The following is a 20,932-nucleotide window of genomic DNA, read 5'->3' as shown; positions in this document are numbered from 1 at the left end:
ATTCAATGTGCATATCAATAATTTAATACATTAGTGCTGATAGGTATAATAGTTACAGAAGACCTCTATAGCTTGTTCATCTTTTTTTTTTAATGGGCACACCATGCATCTTGTGAGATCTCAGTTCCCTGACTAGGGATAGAGGCCGGGCCCACAGCAGTGAAAGCCCAGAATCCTAACCACTGGCCCACCACGGAATTCCCTAGACCTTGTTCATTTCATTCTGAAACTTTCTGTCTGTAGATGAGTAACTCACTTCCCTCTGGCAACCACCATCCCACTCTTTGATTCAATGAATTTGACTAATGTATGTGCATGCATGCTCAGTTGTGTCTGACTCTTTGCAAACCCATGGATTGTAGCCTGCCAGGTTCTTCTGTCCATGAAATTTTCCATGCATAAATGCTGGAGTGGGTTGCCATTTCCTACTCCAGGAGGTCTTCTCAACCCAGGGACCAAACCTGTGTCTCTTGCATCTCCTGCATTGGCAGGCGGATACTTTACCACTGAGCCACTTAGGAAGCCTCAGGTCAAGTAGTGATTCAATTATTTTAATGACCTTTGGTTTGGAGCATTGTCAAGATTTTATAAAAGAATTACCACTAATTCTTTTTTTAAGAGGAAAACTAAAGACATAAACTTAAAAACGCTAAAAACACTTAAAAGATATGATACCATACTGGAACATACATAAAATATGCCAATGGATTATTTGTAGAAAAAAAATGTCTACTAACCTCACAGAAAACTATGATATCAAGTTGCAAGCTTACTTCATTTTCCACAGAAAGTGGAAAGTTTATGAACACTTGAAAGGCAGAAACTGTTATCCCACAGCTGACTTAATTACTGACAAAAATGAGTATTTATACAGATTAATCAAGAAATCTTATATTTTCTTTTATGCATTTTAGTGATACTTCACTATCAGAGCCTCATTATTAGAGATTGAAAAAATTATAGGATTAATTCCAGCATTTTAATCTCACTATATAATGCCTAATTAATGCTTTGGTAGCTCTGACTGTAAAGAATCCAGCTGCAATGCAGGAGACCCAGGTTTGATGCCTGGGTCAGGAAGATCCCTTGAGGAAGGAAATGGTACTTGATGCATATTAGTGGAACATTCCCTCTGTTGGGAGAGGTCAGATTGTAGCTACTCTGTTCCATTAGCATGTAGAAAGTTTACCCACTGCCTCTTTAGGGTGAATTTCCTCTAAGAGCTATATTACTGTTATTCAGGCCTTTCTACTCCCAGGTAATCAGACCAAGTACATCACAGAAATCTAGCTCTACCCTCACCTAAACCTTGATGCTGGCTCTAGAGGCTTGTGCTTAAGAAAATCATTGTCCCTTCTCACCCATTAACATCATTAACCTATCACTGGGAAAAAAAAAAAATCAGACTTCTTTTTCTCCCTCTGTGCCCCAACTTATTTTGTCTATGATATTCAATTTTTATAGTAAAAAATCATTTATTTAGAACATTGCTTCCAAACTCTGGTGGCTCAGATAGCAAAAGCGTCTGCCTATAATGCGGGAAGCCCACGTTTGATCCCTGGGTCAGGAAGATCCCCTGGAGAGGGAAATGGCAACCCACTCCAGCATTCTTGCCTGGAAAATCCCATGGACAGAGGAGCCTGGTAGGCTACAGTCCATGAGGTGCAAACAGTTGGACATGACAGAGGAGCCTGGTGGGCTATAGTCCATGGGGTCATAAGAGGCTTGTATACGACTTAGAAACTAAACAAAGTAAAGGATAAAATTGAAACAAGCATTTTATGTAAGTAAAAAAAAAAGTAAATTTTGGATATATTCTATTACCTAGATTATTAAATACCATTAAATTAAAATTTTCCTTTTAAAAAATGTATCTCCATAACTGAGTTACTTTGTTGTACAGCAGAGATTGATACAACATTGTAAATCAATTATATTTCAGTAAATAAACAAAATTCTCCCCTGTATTCTCACCTGTTTCATTGCTGTTTCACCTATTTTGTCAGAATGTTTTCGAATGCTTTCCAAAAAGTCTTTGAGATCAGACATGGAGATTTCTTTAATATCTTCACGGAGCTTAGGAAGATTTTCTATCATTAGCTGACAAAACCGGTACTGACTAACCCGGGGAAAATACACATTCTCTAATTGTTCCATAGTTTTTAGAGCTGAATAATACCTGTGAGAAGTTAAAAAGAACACTCTGTAAGGTTCTTATTATATTTATTTTACAAGTAAGAGCAAATAATCACTCTATCACTTCCATCAAAAAGGATATTGTTATAGCTTAGGTAAATAAAATTAACATTTACTTCTATATACTAATGACAAACTATAAACCATATGAAAAGGTTGCAGGACTAACAAACAATTCTTTACTTCATTTTGTCTAAATCTACAATATCACAAGCATTATCATAGTCATAATATACATATCATATTAAATCATATCATATATATACATTTAAATTATTTGATATATGATTTCATGATATGTCTCTCATCCACATCTCCTACCATCAAAAAAGTACACAGTACAGACTTAAAGTAAAATACATTTAAGGAAATTAGAAGTATCACCTCACACTGTCAGAATGACCATCATCAACAATTCTACAAACAATAAATGCTGTAGAGGGTGTGGATAAAAGGGAACCTTCCTACATTGTTGGTGGGTTTGTAAACTGGTACAGACACTATGGAGAACAATACAGAGGCTCCTTTAAAAACTAAAAATAGAGCTACCATATGATCCTGCAATCCCACTCCTGGGGATATATCCAGAGAAAACCATAACTTGAAAAGATACATGCACCCCAGTGTTCACAGTGGCACTATTCACAATAGCCAAGATGTGAAAGCAACCTAAATTCTCATCAACAGAGGAATGGATAAAGAAAGCATGGCACATATATAAAATGGAATATTACTCAGCTATTAAAAAGAAGGAAATAATGCCATTTGCAGCAACATGGAGGAACCTAGAATGTGTCACACTGAGTGAAGTATGTCAGACAGAGAAGAGAAATATTGTAGGACATCCCTTATATGTGGAATCTAAAAAGAAATGATACAAATGAACTTATTTACAAAACAGAACAGATTATCCACAGACTTAGACAACAAACTCACAGTTGCCAGGGGAGAAGGGTGGGGGTAAGGGACAGTTAGGGAGTTTGGGATTGACATGTATACACTGCTATATTTAAAATGGATAACCAACAAGGTCCTACTATATACAGGGAACTCTGCACAACATTATAAGGCAGGATGGATGGCAGGGGAGTTTGGGGGAGAATGGATACATGTGTACATATGGCTAAGACCCTTTGCTGAAACTACCACAACACTGTTAATCGGCTGTATTCCAATATGGCAAATAGATAGGGAAACAATGGAAACAGTAACAGACTTTATTTTCTTGGGCTCCAAAATCATTGCAGATGGTGGCTGCAGCCATGAAATTAAAAGACGCTTGCTCCTTGCAAGAAAAGCTATGACCAACCTAGACAGCATATTAAAAAGCAGAGACATTACCAACAAAGGTCAATCTAGTCAAAGCTATGGTTTTTCTAGTAGTCATGTATGGATGTGAAAGTTGGACAATAAAGAAAGCTGAATGCCAAAGAACTGATGATGCTTTTGAACTGTGGTGCTGGAGAAGACTCTTGAGAGTACCATGGACTACAAGAAGACCAAACCATTCAATCCTAAAGAAAATCAATCCTGAATATTCATTGGAAGGGCTGATACTGAAGCTGAAGTTCCAACACTTCGGCCATTTGATGCAAAGAACGACTCATTAGAAAAGACCCTGATGCTGTGAAAGACTGAAGGTAGGAGGAGAAGGGGACGACAGAGGATGAGATGGCTGGATGGCACCACCAATTTGAAGGACATGAGTTTGAACAAGCTCTGGGAGTTGATAATGGACAGGGAAGCCTGGCATGCTGTAGTCCATGGGGTCGCAAAGAGTTGGACATGACTGAGCGACTCAAGTGAACTGAACTAATACTCCAATATAAAATAAAAAGCTTAAAAAAAAGAATCAGAGATATTACACTAAAGCTTAAGATTTGAGATTCAATTTGGGAGTCATCCAAATATAAATCCAGATATTTTTTAAACAAATGTGAAGTGACAGTAACTAATAAAAAACAATTTTTGTCAAACCAAATACAACTGTGCGCTAGCTTGATTCTGTAGGTCACTTAATTTGCAACCTCCAGTTAATCAGTAGGAATAACATCTGCCTCTACCCAGTGTTTCATTATCCCATGTGGACACCTGTACTTACAAAAACATATGGCAGGGCCCCTAAGCCCCAAATAAGAGAAGCAGGGACTAAATATCTAGTGAGATGGCAGACTGAATACATGTTTTCCGCTTTACTCCTTTTCGAAACACCAATAAAAAGATAATGAAGGGATTTTTTAAAAAGCATAAACCCACACAGATGAAGAGAAAATGAAAAGAGCACAATGAAATTTTAGAATCTGGAGAGTTGATAGACAAGTGGCTAAAAAAAACTCAGCAGACCTGAGAAAATGAATTCTAACTCAATAGGGGAAAACCAAGAATAACCTAATTTATTCTATAAAAACTCCAAAAAGTATAGGAAGTGACAGGAATTTCACTATTTGTGGATGCAGAAGTGTCCAATAGGAGGGCTATTGTAAGGAATAGCCCTTACAAAACCCCCAAAAGAGGCCTAAAGTAAGGAATACTGGTTAAAATGCGTTCAAGAAGCAGACCCTGGATTTTCTTCCTGACAAGCATCTAAACAACTGCCTTTTTCCATCTTGCCAAAATGCTAAACAGACCAAACCAAATAATTTCTAAAATGGGGGACACTACTCAAGGTTGAGGGCAATAATTTGTTGCTGCTTAGTCTCTTAAGTCTTGTCCGACTCTTTTGCAACCTCATATACTGTAGCCCACCAGGTTCCTCTGTCCACTGGATTTCCCAGGCAAGAATACGAGAGCAGGTCACCATTTCCTTCTCCAGCGGATCATCTTGACCCAGGGATTGAACCTGGGTCTCTTGCATTGCAGACAGATTCTCTATCACTGAGCCACCTGGGAAAAGGATTAGTTGAGCCCATATATAGTAGATGCCCTCTTCAACTCACAACCCAGAATACCAGAAGTCAGATCTTTACCCTCCAGAGAGGAGACAGAAGTCTCCTCTAGAAAATCTAACCAGTCCCAGAAGAAATAACTCCAGATTCTAGCATCACAAACTCCCCAACTAAAAGGGCCCACTTGGATAACCTAACAGTGAAACTCACAATAAACCAGTCCTACTCATATACCCAGGGTTCCAATCCGTTTTTTATGTCCACTGCACGAGGCTCAGCTGTAAAGAATCTGCCTGCAATGCAGAAGACTCAGGAGTTGCAGGTTCAATCCCTGGGTCAGGAAGATCCCACGGAGGAGGAAATGGCAACCCATTCAAGTATTCTTGCCTAGAAAATCCCATGGACAAAGGAGCCTGGCAGGCTACAGTCTATAGGGTTGCACAGAGTTGGACATGCCTGAGCACTCACATACCATGCACTAAATATGAGCACTCACCAGGGAATCACGACATCTACTTATTAGCTGCGAAGAGAAAAACATACCTTTTCTTAAGCCATCCCCTTAAGCCAATGATCAAATTTAGGATAATCTACAGATAATCTGATAGCACATGACTTCTGTTGTCATACACAATATCATTTATGTTGTACTCTTACCGAAAACATTTAATCTGAATCTAAACACAAGAAAATAAACAAATCCAAAATGCCCTGGTCTAAAACTGATCTGAACTCTTTCATGAAAAACAAAGCGAAGTGGGAAGGCTGTTCTAGATTATAGGGACAAAAAATATATAAAAGACATTTGGGGGACAACTGGAGAAATTTACATATAAGTATTAGATTATGAAATATCTGAAGAAATACATAATGCCCCAACCTTGAAAATAGTGAAGCAACAGTAAATTTAGTTATTTAAAGACATAAATGTAAACAACAAAATTATTTCTTAAAAAAGGGAAAAGTTTTTGACCCTAGGAAGAAGGACTAGTGAATGGCAAGAAGGGAAGGTGATGTCTGGTCTTTCTTTTTTTGCAACAAACAGACAGAACTAGTAACTAATATTTAAAATAGGAGGATGTACAACTTTGATAGATAATATACAATATATTAATAATACACACATAAAATAAAAGACCCTTTCAGAATAGTTTGTGGGTCATGTATTAGGAAGGAATAAAACATTCTACTAATTAGTACCAATTGATAAAGTCCAATAAAATTCAATGCAAAGCATTACGCAAAGCAGTACATACACAAATCTCTTGAGTATATATTTGCATATAATGTGCTGTGATAATTAAGTAGCTATTAATAAACAAGAAGTGATTATTTCTGTTTCAAGCATGTCTGATTCTGATTTTTCTACACAATTTAAAACTGTTCATCTTTAAAACATTTTAAACATAATTATATCTAATGCTCCTATGGCGATCCATAAACTACTTTAAATTATCTTTCATCTGTCATGTATTCATGTGTATTATAAAATAGAACATGAACTACACAGTCCAGATCGTCAACATGTAACTACCCACACTTTGCTTTCACAAAATACACACCCAGCCTTTGACTGTATGCAACATTAACATGTTAAGTTAATCAGTATTTTTTCATTCTTGTTCAGCTATCTATTTGTCTTTCATCAATATTATCAATCTTTGATATGTAAGGGCAAGGATCCAAAAATAAATGGCTAAGGATTGCTGTATTGAAACACCCTGATTGGTAAATCGTATTAACAAAGAACAGTTAAATATAGAAAGCAAAACTTCAGACGATTCACTATAATTACACTAATTTTATTTATGCTTTCAGTAATAGGAAAAAACCTCTTATTAAAAACAGGAAAGAAACTCACCTTTTTGTACTCATCTGTTCTTTTAGCTTACTGTACATTTCCAGCACTGAATTAAAAAAAGAAAACTTATTTTAGCTGTCCAAATTAAAAAAATTTGAAAGATGAAAATAAAGCAGGGAAGAGCATATTGTAAACTCAATAATTTTCTCTGTACTTTGATTTAGGCTTATATTTTCAAATAAAATTTTATACTTCAAGTAAACGAAAGCATTTTAATTTCTGCATATACTGAACACTCTATTACATAAATTAATACATTATATCAAACTGATAACACTTGCATAGGCTGATACCTAAAACTGAGACATCAACCTAGTAACAATTAGCCTAATCAAAAACTTACTAATATTTCTTGCTGCGGTGGAAGGAGAAGTGTGGTCTTAGTTACTTGAGGGAGAAAGTTGAGCAACAGTAAGATTAACTGATTTTGATTCAATATACTAAATAAATAAGGTAACTGCTATAGCTCACGAAACAAAATTTTACACCAAATTCAGAGAAAGAAAAATTTCAAAAGTTTACAGCACAGAGTAAATTATAATAAAGGTATAAAGAAACATAACAAAGTATCTTTGTTTATCATTTCCATCAAAGGCTCAGAAATGTAATTATTCAATAAAATTGTTATAAGCTTCAGCAAGAAGACACACTGCCACCAAAAAGGTTTCAATGCAACTATGTAGAGTACCACTCATCCTTAGTAGAATTTCGAGGTATAAAGCAGGTGAATTACTCTCAGACCATTAAGCTAGCTCACATTTTTGTAGACAAGAGAGATAGACACGTTTTTTTCCAGATTTTTTACACTCTTATGGCTACTCCCTAGGGGGTTTCAAGTTCACAAAAGATATTGTTTAATCGTCTGAAAAACCATAAAAACTGCAGTGGTGGCTATAATGAACCAGCCCTAATTCTGCAGACCCCATGTATATCACTATCAAAGTCCCTTTATTGCAATGCAATATATCTCACGTTTTCCATCCGAAGCATTAGAGTGAACACATAACCTAGGAAAGAGCCTAAAACTGTTGCTACAACTATAAACTTGCTTAGAAGTCTCCTGTTTCATCTCAACAATTCATGTAAATTTCACATCTACCTTATATTATTTCCACATTGTTTTCACATAAAAATAATACTTTCCCAAAAATAACTAACTACAATACCAGGAACATTCATTGTTTACCCTGTGACTTCTTATATCCTCTCATACCCCTCTTAATCTAAGGAGGAAGTTAGGCAATTATACAGTAATGGCTTATTTGTCTTTATTCACATTAGATGGTAGGATCCTTCAGAGCTGGGACTACATCATTTTCAATTTTATATTTCTAATATCTACCATAATGCCTGACACAGAAAAGTATGTATGAGTGAATGATTAGATAGAAGGATGGATGGAGGGAAAGAGGTGGTTCTGGATGTGGCTATCAAGAACACAATGTTTACATGAACTCAGATTTCCTGTTCAGCCTTGAGAGCAAAGACAGTAGCAGTAAAAAAACTCTTTTAACTTCTACTTCCCTTTATTTCTCTATTTCAAACAGCTCATTAGGGTTGAATAAGCTGAAATTTACTCTTCCTCATTCCATGAGAACCCAATTTTTTTAGGCTTACTTCTTACAGTTCAAGGACAAAGCATTCAAACTTAAGAGGCTGTGTTCATGACTATTTCAGTGTATGTGATGGTGGCAAAGAGGTATTATTAAGCATTATTATAAGGAACTAAGTTTCCAACCCTAAAATCTAACACAATAAGTAGATATTTTATTTACTCAAAGTTAATGTGCACATATCCCTCGTCCATCAGAAATTAAGATGAGCAGAACTTCAGTGACAATAAAAAAAAAGAAACTTTATTCTTACAAGTCAGCAAATAATTTTTCTTTAGCTGATACAATATGCTAACAGATTATGTAACTTGTAGTCTAAGCTAAATTTACATTATGTGAATATTATACAAAGCACCTTATTCTATCTCCCTGGATATGGAGGTTCAGGTTCCTTCGTTACAAAAAAAAGTTAAAAAATAGGACACTGAGATGGATTTAGCTTACTATATTGAGAAAAAGAAGTCATATACCTGTTTCCTTTTTTCGAACAGAGTGTATGCAGGTAAAGAAAATACTGGCTAGTTTTTTCAGAATTTATTTGCAATGTCCCAGTAATATATGAGTCCTAACAGAGACCAGAAAACTCAGAAACCTAATAAGTCAGTCTTCCCAAAACACAGGAGGAAAGGCAAGACTGAAAAAGGGAGAATATCTGGCACTTCTGTATGTTATCTTAATAGTAAAATGAAATTGCGAGCAAAGACCAACTGCTTAAGTGACAAAAAGAAAACAATGGAAAACTAGAGGTTTAAGAAAGTAGGCAAATTAGGAAAATGAAAGAAAATGGAATCAAAAGACACTCTCCATGGGAAAGCATTCTGGTGGGGGGAAAGGAGGGGTTGGGGAGGGACAAAGGGCAAACTAGGCTGAAAGGGAACGGAAAGGTAGAGGCTGTTCTGGGAGACTGATGTGATAGATCATCAAATAGGGGCCTTATAATACAGAAAAAGATGAAAATGCAGGGAATAAAGTAGATAGGAAAGAAAACCATGGGCATTGGGGGAACAATCACCATGTAATCTATAATTCCTATAATGAATAATGATTAAACACCATTAAATTACAGTTTCACCAAGCTGAATATTACATTACAGATGGTTAACTCACCTGGAAGGCATAACTGTAATTTTTCTACTACAGTTGTTATATTCCTCTGCTGAATTCTACATCGAATAATGTCTTCTGTTTGGACTATCACCTTAAAGAAAAGAAATGTCCGTATTTAAAATGAACAGCTAAATTGCATCCACATATTGAATATACAAAAGAATAAATCATTTTCTCACCTCCTTTCCAGCATCTTGAAATCTTCGATTGGTATCAGTAACTTGCACCTTAAAAATAATTTCACCTTAGTTAGACAAATATGCATAAAACTGCCCTGATGTAACTGCTCACCCTTGTAATCAGATCATGCTTCATGAGAAACTTAGAACAAAGAAATGCAAATTCAAATTAACTCTACAGCTTGAACTTGAACTTTTGATTGAAAAGGGCTTTTGTTAACTTCAATTACTTATGACAGTTCTTTTTAACAGATTCTGTGGCAAACTTCTCAAATTTAATCTAGATTTTTGAACTTTACTTGCTTCTCTAAGTCTGTCAAACAATTCAAATCACTGACCCAATTGACCAGTGGTCCCTTTTTGATAACTTCAATGAGGTCTATGTGCCATTCATTGTCTGTAGGAAATGGTGATTGCATTTTATGGTAATTAAACATTCATACTTTGCTGAATGCAAACACTGGGTGGTTGATTAACATCAAACACGGAAATCTCAATCCACAGCAACATTTTAATGCTGCAGGTGCAGGCAAAGCTCAACCTCAAATTTTCCCACATATTAAGTGACTCATTAGGTCATCATAGTAAGGAAGCACATTCTGGTTTATTAAAAATCTCATTAATTTCTGAACAATGATGCTCAGTGACCTCATTGATGCCGTATTCGGTCTCTTGTTATCTGAATATCCTTTATATAATAGTTTTCTAATCATAACCTTTGGTGAACCAGGGTCGTTCTGTCTGCTAAGCTCTCCAAATGTAAAGAATGATAAATAGGACAACTCTTATAACTAAATACTTTATATTCTGACAGAACAAATCCAGGTCTTATTTCATAAATAATGTTTTAGCCGTGTGGCAGAAAACGTAGACCAACTTGCTTTAAGAAGATTACACACTGCTATTAAGCAAAGAAAAAAATGTTTCACTATTATTAAATAATTTTGAAAACACAATCACTTATCATAAGTTTTTACAAGTTTTCAGAAAATAGTTTTTTATCAAAAAATTGTACTCATTGTCACTTGAGAACTCTCAAACTCCAAATGAGGTCTTTCACTGTGCGAATTTTTTTAGTTCATTTCTTGTAAGGAAAGAAATCCTGTTAAGTCAATGCATTACCAAAAAAAAAAAGAGAGAGAGATAACTCCTGTCATCAACATGATAACTGAATTAATAAAGCATTCCCAAATATGTACTAATCCACTAATCCACTTCTCAAAAACAGTACATGTAATAACAATTTGTAAATATGCACTATAAATTTGTAAGTGATTTGAAAGCAAAGGTAAATAGAATTTTAACATATTTCTTACCTTAAGTTTCTCTGCATCAGTCCTTACTTTAAGGAGTTCTGTTATAGCATCTACAAAACCCTGATGATGAAAATTACACATCTTTTCAATTTCCTTGTCATGATTACGGATACAAGCATCTAACTTTTCCATAAACTTCTTGTGTGCATTTGGTTGGTCATCATACACAGACCTGTACAGACACAAAAAGAAAGCTACCATTAACTTCCCAGTTCACCAAAATTTCTTCTTTATTAAGCTCAATCTCTACAAGAGCTGATATTTTAAAATAAAATCTCTGAACAAACAAACTAGGTTGTTGGTAATAACATCAGTAGAAACAGTTTGGGTGAAAAATACTTAATTCCTTTTGAACATGTTAGTATTTAAAGAGCCACAAGTCCTCTAGATATATCACTAAGCATCTGGAATTAAAGGTCTGAGACTTAAGAGATGAGCCTTCAACACACTAGTGCTCAAAAAAGAATCCCTAACTGAATGATTAAGGAATGAATAAACAAACTTCTGATTTCTACAGCATTTACTATGTGTCAGGACATATTCTGAGTGCTTTATATATCAACTGTTTAATCCTCACTACAAGGCTATAACATAGAAAATGTTATTACCCTACCTTACAGATAAGTTACAGATTATGCAAACTGTCATAAATTCCACAACTAGCAAGTGAGAGCTAGTTGCTAGTTGTGGAATGAACACGAACATGGGATCTGAATCCTGGTAACGTGGCTCCAGAGTTCATATTCTTTTTTTTTTTTTTTTTTTTCTATTTTTTGGCCATGCCTCATGACTTGTTGGTTTCCCTGATAGCTCAGTTGGTAAAGAATCTGCCTGCAATGCAGGAGACCTCTGTTTGATTCTTGGGTTGGGAAAGGCCCCTGGAGAAGGGATAGGCTACCCACTCCAGTATCGCTGGGCTTTCCTTGTGGCTCAGCTGGTAAAATATCCTCCTGCAATGCAGGAGACCTGGATTCAATCCCTGGGTTGGAAAGATAACCCTGGAGAAGGGAAAGACTACCCACTTCAGTACTCCAACCTGAAGAATTTCATGGACTATCCATGGGGTCGCAAAAAGTCAGCCACGACTAAGCGACTTTCACATGACTCGTGGGATCTTAGCTCTCCAACCAGGGATCGAACTGGTGTCCCCTGCCATGGAAGTATGGTGTTTTAACCACTGGACCACCAGGGAAGTCTCCAGAGTCCATACTCTTAAGCACAAGGCCACACTGGAGTCACCACAATGTTCTCTAAACACTGCATTTACACTCCTACTGCATCTCAGGTCCTGAGGTCTCGACACCAAGGAACTGCCCCATTCACTATGCAGAAAAGGATTAACCTTGCCCAAAGAAACATTTGGGTCTTGCTCCCAACTCCTGGGCAGTTTAGCCTTCAGAATGTCCTGCCTGATAGATGCCTCTGTTTACTTGGACAATGCAAAATGGTCTAAGTGCTGGGAAAGATTGAAGGCAAAAGGAGAAGGTGGTGGCAGAGGATGAGAAGATTAGATAGTATCACCAACCAATGGACATGAATTTGAGCAAACTCCGGGAGACAGTGGAGGACAGAGGAGGCTGGCATGCCTATAGTCCATGGGGTTGCAAAGAGACGGAAATGGTTTAGCAGCTGAACAACAATATGACTTACAATGTGATTTACAGTTAATGGGGGCAAGGGGCCACATGGAATCAGTTTCTGGAGGCGCTGAAGACTAAGGTCAGCAACTCAAGCAGTCAGCCCTGTCTATGGAATCAACCCCCAGGAAAAACCCTGGACACCATGGCTTGGGAGAGCTTCTCTGGTTAATAATACTCCACATGTGTTAACATGCATCATCACTGGGGGAAATAAGTGCTGTCCACATGACTCCCAGAGAAAAAGACAACTGGAAGCTCCCCGCTGGAACTCTCCTAGACCCCGCCTGACCTGCTTTTGCTTGTTGTTAATGCTAATCTATATCCTTTTGTCATAGGAAATAGTAACCGTGAGTGTAACAGCTTTGCTAAATTCTGTGAGTCCTCCTAGATAATTAATGAACCTGAAAGCAATCTTGGGGACCTTCCAAAAATGTGCCCCCCGATCTGTTGCCCACTGTCGAGGTTCAGTTCAAGTCCCATTTCCTCCAGCAGGTCTTTCGCAATTATTTCCATGCCAAGTGAAGAACTGAGCTAGAACTAGGCTCTGACCTTGGATATCTTCTCTTTTCTACCTATACCAGTCTAAATCTCTTCTAGGCTTGGAGCTTCAAAGTCTATAAATACAGAAAGTGAAAGTGAAAGTCGCTCAGTCCTGTCTGACTCTTTGTGACCCCATGGACTGTTCCATGGAATTCTCTAGGCCAGAATACTGGACTGGGTAGCCTTTCCCTTCTCCAGAGCATCTTCCCAACCCAGGGATTGAACCCAGGTCTCCCAGATTGCAGGCGGATTCTTTACCAGCTGAGCCACAAGGGAAGCCCAAGAATACTGGAGTGGGTGGCCTACCCCTTCTCCAGGGGCTCTTCCCAACCCAAGAATCGAATCAGGGTCTCCTGCACTGCAGGCGTATTCTTTACCAACTGAGCTATCAGGGAAGCCCAAACACTATATAAACACTGACACCTCCCAAATTTGTATTTCTGGTCCTGACCTCTCCTTTGACCTTCATACTCATGCATCTCTACAACTGGATGTATGATAAGCATCTCAAGTATGGCCAAAATGAATTCCTATCTTCTTTCCCAAACCCTGGTCCTCCCATGGCCTTCTCTCATCTTAGTAAACTCCATTCTTCTAGCTGTTGAGGCAAAAAACCTTGAAATCACTCTTGACTATTCTCTCGACTCCCCACTAAAACAATCCAACCACATCTCACTGCCTCCCCACTGGTATCACCCTGAACTAAGCCATCAATGTGTGCTCCCTAGATTATTCTGGACAGCTTCCTAACTGGTCTCCTTGATTCCACCCTCATTTCCCTTCAGTCTGTACTCAACAAAGTAGACAAAATAATCCCACTAAAAATAAAGTCAAACCCCCTATCTTTCTTCTGCTCAAAACCCTTTTTCTTACAACAGCCTATAAAGCCCTATGTAATCCTGCCCCATGTTATCACAGTGACCTCATTTCCTAATACTTAGTCCATGCCAACAGCACTGGCCTCCTTGTGGTTCCTGCAACGCACCAAGCACACTCCTGTCCTATCCTCTGCACACGCTGTTTCCTCTTCTGATCATATTTCTCACACATGGCTGCCTCCCTCAGGTTTTCTGGTCTCCTTGATGAAGCCCTTTCTGGCCACAATATCCCCATTATAAACACACACACACTATTCCCTTTCCTGCTTTATTTTTTTTCTAAAATAAAGGAATTCACTTTGTTACTGCATCACTCTTACCACTATTTAATATACTCTCTACTTCACACTTCTAGTTTCTATTTTTGCTCACTGGAATGTAAGCTGCAGGAAGGCAGACAGTTTTTGTCTGTTTTGTTCCCTGCTGTACAACCAGCCTTAGAATAGAGTCCTAATGTAGCAGATGCTGAATAAAGAACTGATAGATAGACAGATGGACGAATGGATAGATGGAATTAAAAACATCACCTAGTAGCTGTTCAACCTCAGATAAGCCACACAAACTCTCTGAATCCAAATTCTCTCAGAAATAAAACAGGGATTTAAAAAGTATCTACATCAGAGAATTATAAGGATTAAATTAGCAAACATATGAAAAATTCTTAGCACAATAACTGACAAATAGCAAGCACTCAAAATACACTGGCTACTATCACAGAATGCACATAAGAGTCAAACAAATCCTTGTTAAATAAGTGAACAATCTACCAAACAATTAAGTATGGATAGCAAAGATCAAATACCTAACACTCAGTTATCCATGCTGTAGGGGCTGACTACCGGTAACACCTGGTAACTGTATAGGGGCTTTTGTAATTTTTACGACTAATGTTTCATTTGTTTCTTACACTGTACCACAGAAAATATATTGCCTCCTTTTCACAAATGAGGCCCAGAAATACTAAATGACTTGCTCAATGTCACTCCCAACTCATGCTTTTCCTACAATGAATACACATAGCTAACAAGAACTCTTAATTAAACTAACATTACCCCAAAGAAAAACTCGCATTAGCTGACCTGCATGAATGCTAAGTTGCTTCAGCATTGTCCAGCTCTTTGCAACCCTATGGACTGTAGCTCACCAGGCTCCTCTGTCCATGGGATTCTCCAGGCAAGAATACTGGAGGGGGCTGCTGTGCCCTCCTCCAGGGGATCTTCTCCACCCAGAAATCAAATTCGAACCCAAGTCTCTTACGTCTCCTGCATTGGCAGGTGAGTTCTTTACCACTGGAGCCACCTGAGAAGCCTCCAACTGACCTTGGTATGCTATAAACAAATTTTTATTTCGTAATTGTGAACATGTGTTACATTTCTTTAAGTAATATATATATATAAGCTTTTCTAAGATTATTTTTTACATATTTTAATAAAAGCTTGATATTTATCTGACTCAAAATATCAGCTAATAAACAGAAAATACAGAAAAAACTGGCTCTTTTTTCCCCCATCACTGCTGTAGCAGTGTAGCAAAAAGCCAGCAAGAGGCCGTCCAGGACTGCCCTGCCACAGTGCCGGCCAAAGCGAAGTCTGTGAGGGCGAAGGCGACACCCTTACCTCTGTGAAACAATGACGATAATATATACACAGAAGGGGGAGAAACAGGGTTATTTTAGAAAGTTCTTTAAATGCACCCTTTAGTGTATCTTTCCAATTTAATCTCCAGAGTTTTAAAAACAAAACTATCCTCATTTTATAGTAATTCAGGTCACTACCTATGCGTCTATTATGGCATCTATTTATATATATACACACACACACATAAATGGGTACATATGCTGATATATATTTATATACATATATATGGATATATATGGGTATGCTGAACCCGAAGCGCCAATACTCTGGCCACCTGACGAGAGGAGCAGACTCATTAGAAAAGACCCTGATGCTGGGAGGAGAAGGGGTCGACAGAGGACAAGATGGCCGGATGGCATCACGACTCAATGGACATGAGTTTGAGCAAGCTCCGGGAGTGAAGGACAGAGAAGCCTTGAGTGCCACACTCCATGGGGTTGCAAACAGTCCTACAGGACTGATAGGACTGAGCGACCGAACAACAACAATGGGTATAATACATGTATTACAGCATATATATTAACATATTTAATAGCAGTATAATTATTATAGCAGGTGAACACTTTTTTCCTATTGATGTTATTAGAATGTAGAAAAATAGTATCAGGACATATGTAATACCTATTCTCCATTAACAAAAAACCAAAGCCCGAAATGGGTGCACTATTCATATTCCATGCCTTCTGCTGTTAAAACAGAACTGTAAGTCCCAATACAGGAAATTAAAAAAACATTAAAGAATTAGTATTGTGAATGAGAAGAGTAGGTCTCAATCTGCCTACTGATAAGTCTTAATCTTTCCTGATCCTTGGTAACTATCTACTCCTGAGTACAAACTGCACCCCAAGCTGATACAACCACGTGTATCAACCACAATCCATATCAATGAGATCATTCTGAGCAGAGTACACAGAAGTGGGAAGTCAAGATAAAGAAATGTTCTAAATCACAGAAATCCATTACATTTAAAGAAGGTATTGAGGGATCAAGCAAGTGCCAGAATGCAAACTTCATCACACTTCTCAGGTCTTTGATATTCTCAGGTCCTGAAAAGAACCCTAGAAATTTCATAGTTCTGTCTTTCTCAATTTAATAGTTGCAGCACAGATCTAACCAAACACAAGTACTCACAAAGGCATTAATCAATACATGTAGTTGATTTAACTCTCTACCCACTGTGATGAAAAGTAAGAAATAACTACTCTGAAAGTAAAAAGTGGAAGTGAAGTCGCTCAGTTGCGTCCGACTCTTTGGGACCCCATGCATTGCAGCCTACCAGGCTCCTCTGTCCATGGGATTCTCCAGGCAAGAGTACCGGAATGGGGTGCCACTGCCTTCCTCAGGGGATCTTCCCAACCCAGGGATTGAACCCAGGTCTCCCTCATTGCAGGCAGATGCTTTACCGTCTCAGCCACCAGGGAACTACTCTAAACACGTGTTAATAAAGCCAATAACAAATAGCTAAGTGAATAGAGACAGGAAGGGAGAAAGGGTGGATATGTATAAGCACACTGGAAAAACAAAGAAAAGCAATTTTTACTTTAAGAATTTTCACACAGCAAGAATTACCACTCTTTTCTCTGAAGGAAGCTATGCTTAATTACAGATAATCTGGAAAGAAGGTGTAGGAGACAGATATGGAGAGAAAAAGCAGCAATTCCCCCCAGAGACTTAGTGGACTAAGTGAAAGTGAAGTTGCTCAGTTGTGTCCGACTCTTTGCGATCCATGGACTGCAGCCTACCAGGCTCCTCTGTCCATGGGATTTTCCAGGCAAGAGTACTGGAATGGGTTGCCATTGCCTTCTCCAGGAGATCTTCCCAACCCAGGGACTGAACCCGGGTCTCCCACACTGTAGCCAGACGCTTTACCGTCTGAGCCACCAGAGGAGTCATATTCCACTGCTTTTGGCTTAAGGCGGTAAAGATTGCCAAAAAAAATACTCCAGTACTCTTGCCTGGAAAATCCCATGGACCAAGGAGCCTGGTGGGCTGCAGTCCATGGGGTCGCAAAGAGTTGGACACGACTGAGCGACTTCACTTTCACTTTTCACTTTCATGCATTGGAGAAGGAAATGGCAACCCACTCCAGTGTTCTTGCCTGGAGTATCCCAGGGACAGGGGAGCCTGGTGGGCTGCCGTCTATGGGGTCGCACAGAGTCGGACACAACTGAAGCGACTTAGCAGGAGCAGCAGCACACACGACCATGTACTCACTATTAAGTGATTTACATGTACTATCTCATTAGTGTTCACTACAGCTTAATGATGCTATAGATACTGTCAGCATCCCAATTTACAAATGTAGTTTGGGAAGATTAAGATTTTAAGTCCAAAATCACAGAGTAGTGGGATCAAGATTTAAACTTCGGTCTACCTGGCTCCAAAGCCCAGTGCTCTTAACCATTGTTTTAGACAGCCTCTCCAGTCAGAAATGGTGATAAGCACCATGAGAATGCAGAGAAGTTAGCAGCATAGAAACTAACCAGATCACCTTTGAAGATCAACAATTGAGAATGACTCAGCAGGGAATCCCTGATGTGCACTGTTGCACCCATCAGGTAAAATCATCCGATGAACAGAAAAAGGGGATGAGAAGTGAGGCATAGCTAATTGTTAGGCAGTATTAAATTACAAACGCAAGGAAATAAGGAGGAACAATGCATGAAGAGAAAACTGAGGGCCCGGTACTTGGCTGACCTCAGCTGAACAGACTCTGAAAAATATATTTTTCTTTTTCCTTTTTATGTCTTTGAATGATAGTTATCATTCTTTGAAATTTTCACTTGCAGGGCAAGAAGGAAATACCATTCAGCATTGTTCATTCTCTGAATCCTAAACTGGTTAAGCAGTTGTATCCATCTAATTAGTGTGCGAGATATACTGCTGTTCTAAATTTTCAAGCAGCATACAATGTTAATGAAAATAAGCTTTTCTTCTTTCAAAATGTCCCCAGGATTTTATAATGTCTCTTGGCAAACCTAATCAAGTTCCTATAAATACAGATATAACAAGACCAGAAAGAGTGAACATTAGAAAGTCAGTAAATTTTCCACTACCCTCATCCACTACGGTTGCAACTTAGTGCTCCATATATAGATAATAACTTCAGTAACAAGAGTCTTGTCATCACTTTCAAAAGCTTAGCACAATAAAATCTAACTTCTGACAAAATGTAATGCTAATCAGACAAAAATGCAGATACGAAATCAATTTAAAAGAGATGACTTTAAAACTATGTGAAGAAAAACAAAAATAGACTATGCTACAGTATGATTTTATTTACATATTTTAACTAGCAACTAGGAATGCATAAAACCATTCTTATATATGTCTTTTTTAAATGTGTGTTTTAAAAACATAGCTAAAAACAATTTTTTGGTATATACTTTCCATCTTCATTATATCTAACCTATACCAAACTGCGGAAATATGAGTTATCTCTTAGTATTTGATCATCCGATTTATCAGATTTATAGAATTTAAACAAGTAAATGATATTTCTGAAATGCCTTCTTGAATTGCATGTATAGGGCTCCACCTAGTGGTAATTAAATATAAGAAAACATGTCATTTAAATGTTAACACTAGTTCTTTGAAAATTAATATTTGTATCATCAAATCAAATGTCCTAACAGAGGCATTCAAGCTACTTTGATTTTTTTGGACAGATGTTACATTCTATTAATATTATCAATTCACTAATCATATTCCAATTTTTTTAGGAAAACATCTTTCTGAAGAAAAACAACATTCACAAGCTACTGTGTTAAAAAGAACTCTTCTTACTACTAGTAACATTAGGAATTTTTTGTCAAAAAGCATAAAAAAATACCCTTATACTGTTCTCAGTATCTTTTTCTTTCATTGTATCTTCACTGAAAAAAAGATCCTATCACTAACTGTAAAGGAAATCTATTTGTTTCCTGAGAAATGGTTTATTAAAATCTCTAGTGATAAAAAAATTGCTTTTGCATCCTTTTGACCATTCTACATTTTTCCAGTCCACAGGCATTTTTCTGTTCTTGTACCAGTGTTTCAAATTGCATATCAAGCTTAATTTCTAAAATATGAGTCAATTTTGTATTTCTAGTAATTAGTATTCAAGATTTGGTATTTCATATTAATGAGATTATTTATGATACTTTTTCAGGAATTTCATATTTATACTGACTGTTTTTCATGTTCTAAGTACCAATCAAACTGATTAGTACTGAAACTTTGGTTACCATTAATAACTATAAAATATACTTTTCTAATATTAAACATATTTATGACAATTAACCACCTTATGATTATCAGCTTTGGACAAACTAAGCATTCCTAAAAACACTGCTATGAAGACAATGGTAAACATAAAACAGAAAAACTGACCAGAAATTTTCAAAAGCAATTAAAACCATCCTATCCACTTCCTATCCAATACAAGTTACTTGCTATCAATCTCAAAAATAGTTTTAAAAACAGGTTTTTGGTATATCAGCAAATTTGGTAAATTCAGCAATTGGTCATGACACCAATCATCTGGCAATTAATTTCAGGCCAAGACTCGAAAATACTTCTTTTATAGAAGCACATGATGAATTACTAGTGTAAGTTCTTTCAGAATGGGGTATATGTAAGCCCCGAGTATAAAAGGGCAGTTAAACACCAGTGAGACTGTCTCAGCAGCAGTTCTCTGGGCCCACTGTATGGATCCTGGAAACTAGGAGAAGATACACAGAGATACTCTTACCCTAAGGGCATGGCTTTGGTACTCCTAGGCTATGTAAATTGGAAATGTAATCTTATGTTTCAGTGGAGCGGTCTCTTCAATGCCAGTTTATAACCCACTTGAAAACCCTGCAGCCAGAGTCAGAAACGGGGACTTGAAACACTGCAACTCTCCTCAACAGCCTCTAGAAGCACTTACGTCCCCGAACTCCAGTAACAGCCATAAGAGAAAGAAACAGTGAGCTGAAAGACTCCACAGCAGCAAGTGAGCTGCCATTGAGGAGAAAAGCCTCTTCTACACAAAGTCACATGATCTGGAACTCTTTTTTCAAAAAAACAACGAATAGCAAAGACACCATGTCCCTATCTT

The 20,932-nt window shown here is 37.6% G+C and overlaps 1 protein-coding gene across 8 annotated transcripts in view; it reads right to left on the bottom strand.

The window, feature by feature from the left end:
* EXOC6 (exocyst complex component 6) overlaps positions 1-20,932 on the bottom strand; it is a 193,188-nt gene that overhangs the window by 130,090 nt on the left and 42,166 nt on the right. For all 8 annotated transcript variants that reach the window (XM_069567524.1, XM_069567526.1, XM_069567529.1 and 5 more), the window contains exons 2-6: positions 11,158-11,329; positions 9,842-9,889; positions 9,663-9,753; positions 6,943-6,988; positions 1,975-2,179 (exon numbers count right to left, since the gene is read on the bottom strand). In XM_069567524.1, coding sequence (XP_069423625.1) covers positions 1,975-2,179; positions 6,943-6,988; positions 9,663-9,753; positions 9,842-9,889; positions 11,158-11,329 — 562 coding nt within the window. The remainder of the gene's footprint in view (positions 1-1,974; positions 2,180-6,942; positions 6,989-9,662; positions 9,754-9,841; positions 9,890-11,157; positions 11,330-20,932) is intronic.

Source organism: Ovis canadensis, chromosome 22 (assembly GCF_042477335.2).
Source record: "Ovis canadensis isolate MfBH-ARS-UI-01 breed Bighorn chromosome 22, ARS-UI_OviCan_v2, whole genome shotgun sequence".
NCBI lineage: Eukaryota > Metazoa > Chordata > Mammalia > Artiodactyla > Bovidae > Ovis > Ovis canadensis.
This window is presented reverse-complemented; position numbering and strand designations above follow the sequence as displayed.